The sequence below is a fragment of the Scylla paramamosain genome, chromosome 10 (genome assembly GCF_035594125.1).
Source record: "Scylla paramamosain isolate STU-SP2022 chromosome 10, ASM3559412v1, whole genome shotgun sequence".
Lineage (NCBI taxonomy): Eukaryota > Metazoa > Arthropoda > Malacostraca > Decapoda > Portunidae > Scylla > Scylla paramamosain.
In genome coordinates, this window is record NC_087160.1 from 17,539,432 (window position 1) to 17,551,931 (window position 12,500).

Below are 12,500 nucleotides of genomic sequence, written 5' to 3' on the forward strand. Positions count from 1 at the left end.
TTATAATAAACATAAATAAGACGACGGGGAAAAATACGGATGTGTGGAAAGACAAAAAAATGGTCGTTGTTGTTCTCTAAAGGTATTTCTATGAAGGGAGTTGTCGTCTTCGTCATAGCGATGGTGGTGGAGGAAAAAACGTTCTTCTGTTTGTTCTTTTTTCAGTTAAATGAGGGATTTCCATGTAGGTGGTAGTGGTGATGGTGGTGGTTGTGGTGGTGGTGGTGGTGGTTCTCACTACTATAAAATATACTTGTCTTCGTCATAGTGGTAGAGGAAAAAGGTTCTTGTTTGTTTTAGTTTAGTTAAGTGAGGGATTTCCATGAAGAGGGTGACGGTGGTGGTGCTGGTGGTAACAGTGGTGGTGACGTGTGGCTCTCGCAACTGCAAATATACTTAATCACACCTAATCTCCGTCTTACACGTAACCAGCCAGCCATTAGAACCAACATGCATCAAGCACCTCATTTTTCTGACGCCCGTATTCTTAAACGCGACAGAGACAATAAGATTCTCATAATGTTTTCTTCCTAATCTCCTCTTATACGCATTAAGCACTTCATCTTTCTTAAGCCCTTATTCCTTCCTAATCACTTCGAACTCTCATGCACGTTATTTTCAAAGGCCACAGAGGAGATTAATAGAGTCCTCGGTATGTTTTTCCCCATTACTGGTACAGAATCCTCATTAAACACTCACTGGAATCATGAAAGCACCCTCGAGAATGCTGAATGTAATGGGGGTGTTTTCAAAAGCTACAGGGATGATTAGCACCTATGATGTTTTATTCCTACTTGTGGGTCACTAAACTACTACCGTAATCATGAAAGCACTCCTGGAAATCACCCGGTCATTTCCCCTCGAGACTGTTGAACGTAATGGAGACAAGAGGTAATTGCTATGGTTCCTATGATGTTTTCCTCCATTCGTTGATGCAGAATCCTCATTAAACAGCAACCTGAATCACGAAAACACGCCTGGAAATCCCCCTCGAGACATTTGAACGTAATGGAGGCAAGACTCGGAGCACCACATTACTTTACACCACTTCAGAGAAAACCACGATGTTTTCTTCCTATTGGTGATACAGAATCCTCGTTTAACTACTTGCACATTGGAATCACGAAAGCACGCCCGGAAGTCCCCCGATCCATTCCCTCGAGACAGTTGAATGTGATGGAGGCAAGGTGCGGAAAATCACATTGCTTTATATCACCCGAGAGAGAGAAGCACGTCCGGGTAATTACACTTATGACTTACTGCGTTACCTGGAAAAAGGCACGTGGTCGTAATTATACTTAAGCTAATGAATTAATGCACGTTTTTAGCTGCCAATGAAAAGTAGGACGCGGTAAGAAGAGTATTCTGGAAGTGAAGATGGAGGTATAAACGTGGTATTTGTGAATTAAAAAGACTAATGGAAGGAATTAAAAAGTAAAAAACAAAAGTAAATATGAATAAAAGGTGAGTATGACAGATGTGAGAGATATAAATGTAGAAATAATGAATAGCTAACACAGAGTACTTGTCAGTAAGGAACATGAAGGAAAAAGTGTTATAAACATCAATATGAACAAAAGGATGAAAAATGGCGGACCAGCGAGATAAAAAGAAAACGTTATAAAATGTAGAGATAAGACGCAGTACTTGTCGTAATGGAGAGTTAACAAATAATACGAAGGTAAATATAAAGGCGAGCGAGATAAATAAAAGGCAAAAAAACATAAACGAGTGAGGTGAATGCGTGAAGCGAGAAGAGTCCGTGGAGAATTACGGGGGGCGGGAAGGGGGCGGGAAGGGGAGACGAAGGAAGGGGGGGCGAGGTCTCTAAATATTGGTAGTAGTGGTGGTGGTGTTGCGCGTTTTGGGGTGCTGATCACAAGGCTGCGCTGCGCCACTTGATGACTCATTACTGTCCTCTGTGCTTACCTGGGAAACTGGGAGGAGGAAGGCAAAGGAACACAAAGGAAAACAAGAAGTGGGAGAAAGAAGGCAAAGGAACACAAAGAAAGAACAAGAACTGGGAGGAAGAAGGCAAAATAAACACAAAGGAAGTACAAGAAGTATGGGATTCATATCTGATAATGTCCGTGAGGAGGAGGATGATGATGATGATGATGATGATGATGATGATGATGATGATGATGATGATGATGATGATGATGATGAGGAGGAGGAGGAGGAGGAGGAGGAGGAGGAGGAGGAGGAGGAGAAGGAGAAGGAGAAGGAGAAGGAGGAGAAGGAGGAGGAGGAGGAGGCAAACGAGAACAGCAATTTTCCTCTTATTTTTTTACAATTCCACCTTGACTTTTCCGTATCTCTCTCTCTCTCTCTCTCTCTCTCTCTCTCTCTCTCTCTCTCTCTCTCTCTCTCTCTCTCTCTCTCTCTCTCTCTCTCTCTCTCTCTCTCTCTCTCTCTCTCTCTCTCTCTCTCTCTCTCTCTCTCTCTCTCTCTCTCTCTGTGTGTGTGTGTGTGTGTGTGTGTGTGTGTGTGTGTGTGTGTGTGTGTGTGTAAGATCATCCAACAGCAGACACACAATACAAATAAACAGACAGACTAGGGTATAAATAGATGAAAAAGGTAATAAATAAATAAATCTCTCACTCAGCAGTCAGCCAGCACTCACCCGTCAGGTCCTTGGGCACGGCGGTCTGCACGGCGGTCAGTACCTCGATCTGGTTCTCTAGGGAGGTCAGCATGTGGTCCAGACTCGCCACTTGCTCGAACAGGGAACGTAGGTGCTCCGGGCGACTGCTGGCGGGGTGGAGAAAGAGGCAGCGTTAGTGTGTATAGTGTGTTGTAGAAGTAAGAGGGACGCAAGGAACACAAGGAAGGGCGATGAGGCAAAGGTATTGAGGGGAAATGTACATCCTTGGGGAGGAAAGAGAAAACAGGAGAAAGAGAGAGGAGGACTGTTGAGGAGGAGAAGGAGGTTAGTGTGGGGAGTATTAGGCTCACAAAGGAATTAAAAGCACCAATGACTACGTTTTCTTCAGTTGCTGCCTTGAATCACCAAGACACTATCATACTGCCCAAGACACACACACACACACACACACACACACACACACACACACACACACACACACACACACACGAGTCAAATTCCAACCTAACTAACCAATACTAAAAAAAAAAAAAAAAAAAAAGTCATTATTCCCAGTAACAAACCCATACATCACATCAAGAATCCCAAAAAAAATAACTCAAAACCCTCCGCAACAAGCAGTCCACAACGCCACAACTCCCTTTAAGCAACGCACTCGTAACCAAATGTAAAAAAAAAAAAAAAAAGAAAAGCATCAGTCAAAAAAGGTAAAAAATATATATAATTCCCAGCAAAACAAACCCAAACATCACACCAAGAACCCAAAAAAAATAACTCAAAATTCTCCACAGCAAAGTCCACGACGCTACCATTCCCTTCAAGCAACGCACTCGTAACCAAACGCAAAGGAGTCAATAGTCAGACAAGTAATCCATCAGCCGCAGCTTTCTATTGCTTGGCTCAGCGTCAGGAGAGAAAAGAAGGAGGCGGAGAGAAGCAGAGGCACGGGGCGGCTGGTGGCACGAATGGCTCATCAGGAACAGGTACAGGTACACACATAGGAAGAGTAACACCTGCCCAGTACAGCTTAACACAGCCCAGCACAACACAACGCAGCACAGCACAGCGCAGACCTCCCGTAGTGCATACAGTGGACGAGGCGGGAGAAGAAAGGAGAATAGAGAGACGGGAAGACAGACGCAGGTGAAGGTATATAGATAAAACAGGAGAGATAAAACAAGATGGATAAAAACAGTCAAACATAGGAAGTGAGTTAGTGGATGTATTAGCAAGCAAGCGCGCACACACACACACACACACACACACACACACACACCTCCCTGACGTCTCTTCTGTGGCGAAAAGATTAATTTAAAATGATGTGTTCAATGTTCAAAGAATATTTGCACGACTCTCTCTCTCTCTCTCTCTCTCTCTCTCTCTCTCTCTCTCTCTCTCTCTCTCTCTCTCTCTCTCTCTCTCTCTCTCTCTCTCTCTCTCTCTCTCTCTCTCTCTCTCTCTCTCTCTCTCTCTCTCTCTCTCTCTCTCTCTCTCTCTCTCTCTCTCTCTCTCCATGACAAAAGAGAGGAATAGAGGTGATAGAGCATAACTGAAGATAAAGAAAACTCACAGAAAATAAATTTGAGAAGAGAGCAAAAAGAAGAAAGAGGACACAAAGAAATGATGAGTAACGGGATGAAGACCCGAGGAAGGGTATGGGTAAACAACAGTGAACCGAGAGAGGTAGGAAATTAGGAATGGTGGCGAGGAAGGAAAGAGAGGAAGGGAAAGGAAGGAGAGCATTGGGCGAGTCAGGTATGGGGCTAGGAAGGAAGGAAGGAAGGAAGGAAGGAAGGAAGGAAGGAAGGAAGGAAGGCAGGAGAGTAGAGGAAGCAGCAATGTAGATAGGAAGGAAGGAGAGAAAGGGAGGAGAGCGATGAGAAAGCCAGGTGTGGATCTAGGAAATAAATGAAGGAAGAAAGGAAGGAAGGAAGGAAGAAAAAAAAACTGAAAGAAGGAACAAAGAAAGGAAGGAAAGAAGTCATACCTCAAGAGATGACAACGGGATTCATAGGGGAGATAAGGGGAGTAGGAGAGGGAAAGGGGTGCTGTACATAAGGGAAAGGGAGGGAGGGGAGGGAGAGGCAAAGGGAGGGAAGGGAAGAGGACGGGAGGGGGAAGGGAAGGGGAAGACGGTCAAACCTGTGATAATCAGGTAACTGCAAACCGTCAGCCTCCCACCTGGCCATCAACGTGAGGCAGGTGTTGTGTGTGTGTGTGTGTGTGTGTGTGTGTGTGTGTGTGTGTGTGTGTGTGTGTGTGTGTGTGTGTGTGTGTGTGTGTGTGTGTGTGTGTGTGTGTGTGTGTGTGTGTGTGTGTTACTGCCACTCTAGTGCACTCAGTGAGCCGTGTACCCAGGGTGGCTTCACGGGTTTGCTACGTAGTGAGTATTGATACGTTAAATTGTTTTCAGTTTATACACTCACGCACACACGCACACACACGCATGTAGACACTTCCACTCCTACCAACCACAACTACAACCACCAATTACTACTACAACTACTACTACAAATACTACTACTACTACTACTACTACTACTACTACTACTACTACTACTACTACTTTTAACATTGAAGGGTAATAGAATGTAGTATTAATTGCAGAATAAACTTAAGGCAGCGAGTGAAATTGGTTCTGTAAAATCTGATGAAGGGAGCATGAGGGACGAAGACCAGAGAGGAGGAAGAGGAGGAGGACGAGGGGGAGGAAGAGGAGGAGGAAGAGGAGGAAGAGGTGGACCAGTACTTCTTTACAATGTGGGCGGTGGATTTCAATTTTCAGAGGAGTCCGTGCGTTTACTTCCACTTTCTCCTCCTCCTCCTCCTCCTCCTCCTGCTCCATCTGTCTTCCTCGCTACCCGACCATATACCAAAAAATGTAAAAAAAATAACAAAACAACAAAAAAAAAAATATTTATGTTCCCCACCAACTACCTTGCTTCCCTTACCAGAAATCCGCCCCCTCCTCTTCCTCCTCCTCCTTCTTCTCCTCTACAACCTTTCAGGGCCCTCCCCCTCTTGCCTCCACCTTCCACAACCCTCCACCACACACCACTACCCACTGAGAAACCACACACTCTCCCCCCGCCACCACCACCATACCACCCCCACACCCTCAGGTATTTCCCCTTCCTTTCCCCTCACCTTAGTTCCCTGAATAGACATAATTGCTCTTAACGTCCAATAGAATGCTTAGTAAGGCGTGAGGGAATGAGTATTTGCTTTCTTCTCTTACTGTCCAACTTTCTAGTGCAAGAATTCAATGGTGTGCTTAGTCTCTCACCAAAGTTACTTAAATTACAGTATATGATATGTAATGTAATGTAATGTAATGCATGATTGAAGTCTCTCTCTCTCTCTCTCTCTCTCTCTCTCTCTCTCTCTCTCTCTCTCTCTCTCTCTCTCTCTCTCTCTCTCTCTCTCTCTCTCTCTCTCTCTCTCTCTCTCTCTACAACTGTCTCCCCGTGAAGTAATGAGCGACAGGCGGAAGACGAGTACATAGAGACACTTTATAAGGAAGCGTGACATTGGCAGCTCGATCACACCGGTGCATTCCCTTCCTCTTTATGCCTCACGGGACACACAGCCAGCAAAATAGTACCGCGAGGGTCCTGACGAGCGAGGGAGGAGCGCGTGGGTGGTGCGAATATTGAGTGAGTGAGTACGTGAGTGTGTGAAAAGTGAGTTTGGTAGTCAGTGCGTGAATGAATGTTTTAGTTTGTCAGTTAGTTGAATGATTAGTCAGTCAGTCAGTCAGTTAGTTACTTGCTTGGTTGGTTAGTTATTTCATCAGCTTATTTTCGCTTTTGTTATTGTTCACAGATATTTATTGACATTACGACCATAGAAACTACATCTGATGACATTGAATTTGTCTCAAAAAATGGAAGACTGATGCTTATATTTGTCATGAAGTTAGTGGTAGAAACAATGCTACTACTACTACTACTACTACTACTACTACTACTACTACTACTGCTGCTACTCTTCCCCGCATCCTGCCTAATCCGGGACTCATGATACACGTCTGGCGTTACTTGCTACTTTTTTCTCTGTGACTTGTACGAACAGACAATAAAAGCTGTGTGCATGGCGAGGAGGGAGGCGGTGCGTTGTGCTGTGCTTCCGTGTGTGTGTGTGTGTGTGTGTGTGTGTGTGTGTGTGTGTGTGTGTGTGTGTGTGTGTGTGTGTGTGTGTGTGTGTGTGTGTGTGTGTGTGTGTGTGTGTGTGTGTGTGTGTGTGTGTGTGTGTGTGTGTGTGTGTGTGTGTGTGTGTGTGTGTGTGTGTGTGTGTGTGTGTGTGTGTCGCAAAATTTTCCTAAACTCACTTACATAAGACAAACTAAGATAATTTCAGTTGATTGTTCACTACCCTTTCTCTCTCTCTCTCTCTCTCTCTCTCTCTCTCTCTCTCTCTCTCTCTCTCTCTCTCTCTCTCTCTCTCTCTCTCTCTCTCTCTCTCTCTCTCTCTTGTGATCTTTACCACCCCCGCAGCTAATGAATTATGAGAGAGAGAGAGAGAGAGAGAGAGAGAGAGAGAGAGAGAGAGAGAGAGAGAGAGAGAGAGAGAGAGAGAGAGAGAGGTAAGCAGCCACAGCCACACACGAGCTACCAGTGATTCACCAGCCACGTTGTATGCTTCCCAGACGCCGTGACCTTAACCAGACAACGTTCAGTATTACCTTTGAGATTCTGAAGTTGGATTTAAGATCAATAAGACAGCAGCCTATCTGTTCGTCTTTCTGTATATTTCACGTTTCCACGGTGATGAAAGATTTTGTGATATTACAACGAGCAGCCGATCTGTATATTTGTCTTTCTATTTCGCTTCCACAGGAATAAGAAAAGTTTTATTAATATTACGGCGGACAGGGTATCTCTTTATCTTTCTGTCTGTTTCACGTCTTTGCAGCGTTTTCACTTGTAAACTCCGGAACTGCTTTAGCATTTCCTCCTGCCTTCGACTTGAACTGTCTCAAGAGGAAGGTTTCAAGACACCTATCCTCGAATTCTGGATAACATCATCCTAAACTAGATCAAATCAAATGGCACCGTGAATTATAATGAAAGTGATGCCTTGATGCTGAAAGGGTTAAGGTTCAGAGTGTCAAGTTAACCTTTCCCCGTCCACCCACAATCTGCAAGGAACGGTCACACCCATACGAGTTTTTTAGTAAGTGCTTCAGTTAATTTTCTATCCAAGGTCCTTCCGGGATGTGGCATTTTAACCCTTTGCTGTGACAACATGATGCCCGGCTCGGGTTCTGAAACGCTCTGGTCTTTTATAAGGAGTATTTCAAAGACACCAAATAAATTAGTCTGGTTTTCATGGGTTTTTCCTCGGTGTTCACATCTCTTTTGCTGTGACAATATGATAGCTAATCAGGATTCTGAAATGCTTTTGAGGAATACTTTCAAAGGCCATAAAGACCAACAGGTTTTCGTGAGTTTTTTTTTTTTTTCGCAGTGGTGACACAGAATCCTTGTCTCTTATCTCAACCAGTTCTAAGAGGTTCGAATGGAAGTTACTGGAATTTCCGACAGAATTTTCATGATTCTGGTGACAGACAAAAATTCTGCATCACTACTGTGAAAAGCAACCATGAAAACCTGACTGATCACGTCTGTGGCCTTGGTAGACAGTCCTGAGGAAAGCAGTTCAACAATACGGTCTTTGCTCCCCGTGCCTGGCTGTGAGTCGTGAGTGCATATGAGAAGCGGAATAACTCAATGCACTAAAGAACATTCGTGCGTGAAACAAACAGGCAAATATGAGAGAATGAATAATCAATAGTCCCAGACGTCTAGTGCCACCACGTGCTCGCGACACCACCAGGAATGAAGTGTGCGTGACCTGATGATGAACTCCGCGCCTCCTCACCACCTTCATTTAACTCTTTACTACAATGGGCATCCTTTGTTAACCTCTCACTGAAAAAAAAAAGAAAATGTTTGCGTGTTGACAGAGGAGACAAAAGAGATGAGTGTATTTTTTCCTTTTTTTTTTTTTTAGACTATAAAGATATTTAAGAGAATTTAGTGCATAAAATAGATATTTAAGAGAATTTAGTGCAAAAAATAAGTATCTAAGAAGGAAAAATCTCTCTCTCTCTCTCTCTCTCTCTCTCTCTCTCTCTCTCTCTCTCTCTCTCTCTCTCTCTCTCTCTCTCTCTGTCTGTCTGTCTGTCTGTCTGTCTGTCTGTCTGTCTGTCTGTCTGTCTGTCTCTCTCTCTCTCTCTCTCTCTCTCTCTCTCTCTCTCTCTCTCTCTCTCTCTCTCTCTCTCTCTCTCTCTCTCTCTCTCTCTCTCTCTCTCAAGGTTTGTGTGTTATTGTCATTATTACCACTACCACAGTATCAACAGTAGTAGTAGTAGTAGTAGTAGTAGTAGTAGTAGTAGTAGTAGTAGTAGTAGTAGTAGTAGTAGTAGTAGTAGTAGTAGTAGTAGTAGTAGTAGTAGTAGTAGTAGTAGTAGTAGTGATGGTAATAGAAGTAGTAATGTACTCTCGCACGCGTGTTCGAATCCTGCTTGACGTGTGTGTGTGTGTGTGTGTGTGTGTGTGTGTGTGTGTGTGTGTGTGTGTGTGTGTGTGTGTGTGTGTGTGTGTGTGTGTGTGTGTGTGTGTGTGTGTGTGTGTGTGTGTGTGTGTGTCTATAGTTACAGTACCCAGGTAGATCTGTGGTCACCTCAGGAGCGTCAGGTAAACAGAACGACGTGACGGCGAGCTACAGTCTACATCTGCTCCTCTCTGCAACGGGACGCGAGAGACTTTTAACTAATGTACCAGTCAGTGCATAACATCCTACCTGCTTTTGCCTTCACTCTCTCGAAGGAAAACTAGAAGGGAAAAAAAAATAAAAAATATTAAAACAACGAAATCTCTGAAGTGAATTTACTGTTACTGCTTTGTTTGACTTTTTTTTCGCCTCTTTCTTGTTCTTGTTCCTGTTCTTGCATTAGTTTTATTCTCCTACGTCATGCATTTCATTGTGCTTTGTCTATTTCCTCTCTTATTATTCTTTGGTGGTGCAGGTTCACGGCGCTGAGTCTGAACTGTTTGAATATGTCTATAATATTTATCGAACGGTCTTGCTTTTCTTGTTTTCTCGCTCGTAACCTTTGCTCTTTTAATTGTATTTTTTTTCTTTTTTTCTCTCGTTCCCTCCATTCATGGCAGTACTCTGTTTGCGTGTGTGCGTGTGTGCGAGACGGTGCAAGAGTGATTTTTGTGTGAAATATACAAGTCATGGTATTCAGTCGTGGCCTGTATTAATGAAAATGAGTATAGTTGTACTGGTGCTGGTGGTGGTTGTAGTAGTAGTAGTAGTAGTAGTAGTAGTAGTAGTAGTAGTAGTAGTAGTAGTAGTAGTAGTAGTAGTAGTAGTAGTAGTAGTAGTAGTAGTAAAAGACAAAATGAAGATCAACAAGAAACCACTACAATATCAACAGTAACTCCTCCTCCTCCTCCTCTTCCTCCCCTCCTCCTCCTCCTCCTCCTCCTCCTCCTCCTCCTCCTCCTCCTCCTCCTCCTCCTCCTCCTCCTCCTCCTCCTATTTAGTTTAACAAAGCGCAGGATAAGAGGAGACCTAATTGAAGTGTTCAAAATTTTCAAAGGATATAGTAACATTGATGCACATAAATATTTTACCATTGATCATTCTAACCTAACAAGAAATAATGGATTCAAGATTATACCCAAACGTTTTAAATCCCACGAGGCAAAACATTTTTTCTTTAATCGTATAGTAAATATATGGAATAAACTTCCTGCCGAAATTGTGAACAACAATACTATTGAATCATTCAAAAATAAAATAGACAAATATTTAAAAGCAAATCCCCAGCAAGCTCTCTTCTTGTCCGAATAATTACTAAATACACTAATAAACTCTTATTCTACACCAGTTTTAATATAACTTGTATTAACTTTCAGATAGGCGTATAGAGTTCACCGTAGGGTGAATAGTAGAACTTCCTTTCATCCTTTCCTATGAAAATTTCCATGGCAGTTTTTCCATACTGCATGGTACTTTTCCCAACTATTTCCATGCCAGCGCAAGCTAGAGGGAGTGGTGGGTGGGGAGGAGCCTTCTGCTATGCTGTCCTGTCTCTCTTCCCTGTAGCTAGAAGTAGTTACCAAACAGCCTTGCAAGGACCAAAAGGTCTGTTGCTGTTTGGCTTTCCTTTGTATTCCTTTGTATTCCTATTACTACCACTACTACTGCTACTGCTACAACCACTACCATCCTCACCACCACCACCACCAGCACCACCATCACCACCACAAACACCACCAACACCATTACCACGCCGCATGTGGACCGCAACAAACCACAGGGAGGCGGACAAGGAAACAAATTAGGGAGGCCAGTAAGATAGCAAGTGTTGGGAGGAAATATATGGGTGTCTACAGTGTTTATTCTGTCCACAGCAAGGCGAGGGTCACGGAACACTGGCGGTCCGTGGCGGCGGGAGCACACACACACACACACACACACACACACACACACACACACACACACACACACACCTGACGGGGCTACACCAGAAGTTCCTCGCCACACCCAAAAGATTCCTCCCCTTCCTGTCCCGCCCAGGTTCGTATCTGGTTCCTGGTTCCTGGTTTTCATTTTTTTTTTTTTTTTTAGAAGGGGTTTCTACTTGTGTGTGTGTGTGTGTGTGTGTGTGTGTGTGTGTGTGTGTGTGTGTGTGTGTGTGTGTGTGTGTGTGTGTGTGTGTGTGTGTGTGTGTGTGTGTGTGTGTGTTATTTTTTTCCGTTTTTCTGTGTTTGCGTCTGTCTTTGGGGATTTTGTCTCTAGGGTAGGAATCTCTCTCTCTCTCTCTCTCTCTCTCTCTCTCTCTCTCTCTCTCTCTCTCTCTCTCTCTCTCTCTCTCTCTCTTGTCTTTATCCTAATTCCACGTGTTATTCTCTCACTTTTCTTTGTTTTCTCTCTCTCTCTCCATCACGTTCTAATCTGTTCCTTTTCTCATTTTCTGTCTTTCTACTTCATCTAATCGTTAACGTATTACTCTTTCTGCTGCATTTATTCCTGTTCCTTATCTCCACTTTTTTTCTTATAACTTTTCATTTTCCTCCTGCTCCTCTCCTCCTCCTCCTCCTCCTCCTCCTCCTCCTCCTCCTCCTCCTCCTCCTCTTTCCTCACAGCTTCCTTGATTATCATCTTTTCTCCCTCACCCTTTTTTTTATCGTCTCCCCTTCGTCATCATTCCTCTCCTTGCTGTCCTCCTCCACCCCCCATCCTCTTCCTCCCTCTCCTCCCCACCCATGATGCACTGGTCGCACCCATGACATCACGGAACCTCACCTGCCGCCCACACACACACACACACACACACACACACACACACACACACACACACACACACACACACACACACACACACACACTCTAGCACACTGACTCACGCACACACACACACACACACACACACACACACACACACACACACACACACACACACACTCACAGTCCTGCACTATCGATCGAAACGTGACTCATGATAAAGATTAGGAAAAGGAATCGATGTTTTTTTTTTTTTTACCACTTTTTCCTTCCACCCACGAAAGAGCAGAGGATTAATAATGAAGGATTTCGGAACGGGGTGTTGGATCTCTCTCTCTCTCTCTCTCTCTCTCTCTCTCTCTCTCTCTCTCTCTCTCTCTCTCTCTCTCTCTCTCTCTCTCTCTCTCTCTCTCTCTCTCTCTCTCCTTCCTTCTTAGAAACTCTTAACTTTTTCTTCCTTTTAACTACGTAGTCTCTCTCTCTCTCTCTCTCTCTCTCTCTCTCTCTCTCTCTCTCTCTCTCTCTCTCTCTCTCTCTCTCTCTCTCTCTCTCTCTCTCTCTAAATAATAATAGTACAGTATCATAA

The 12,500-nt window shown here is 44.0% G+C and overlaps 1 protein-coding gene across 4 annotated transcripts in view; it reads right to left on the reverse strand.

Moving 5' to 3' along the window:
• LOC135104266 (uncharacterized) overlaps positions 1–12,500 on the reverse strand; it is a 105,635-nt gene that overhangs the window by 27,680 nt on the left and 65,455 nt on the right. For all 4 annotated transcript variants that reach the window (XM_064011459.1, XM_064011458.1, XM_064011460.1 and 1 more), the window contains one exon: positions 2,627–2,754. In XM_064011459.1, coding sequence (XP_063867529.1) covers positions 2,627–2,754 — 128 coding nt within the window. The remainder of the gene's footprint in view (positions 1–2,626; positions 2,755–12,500) is intronic.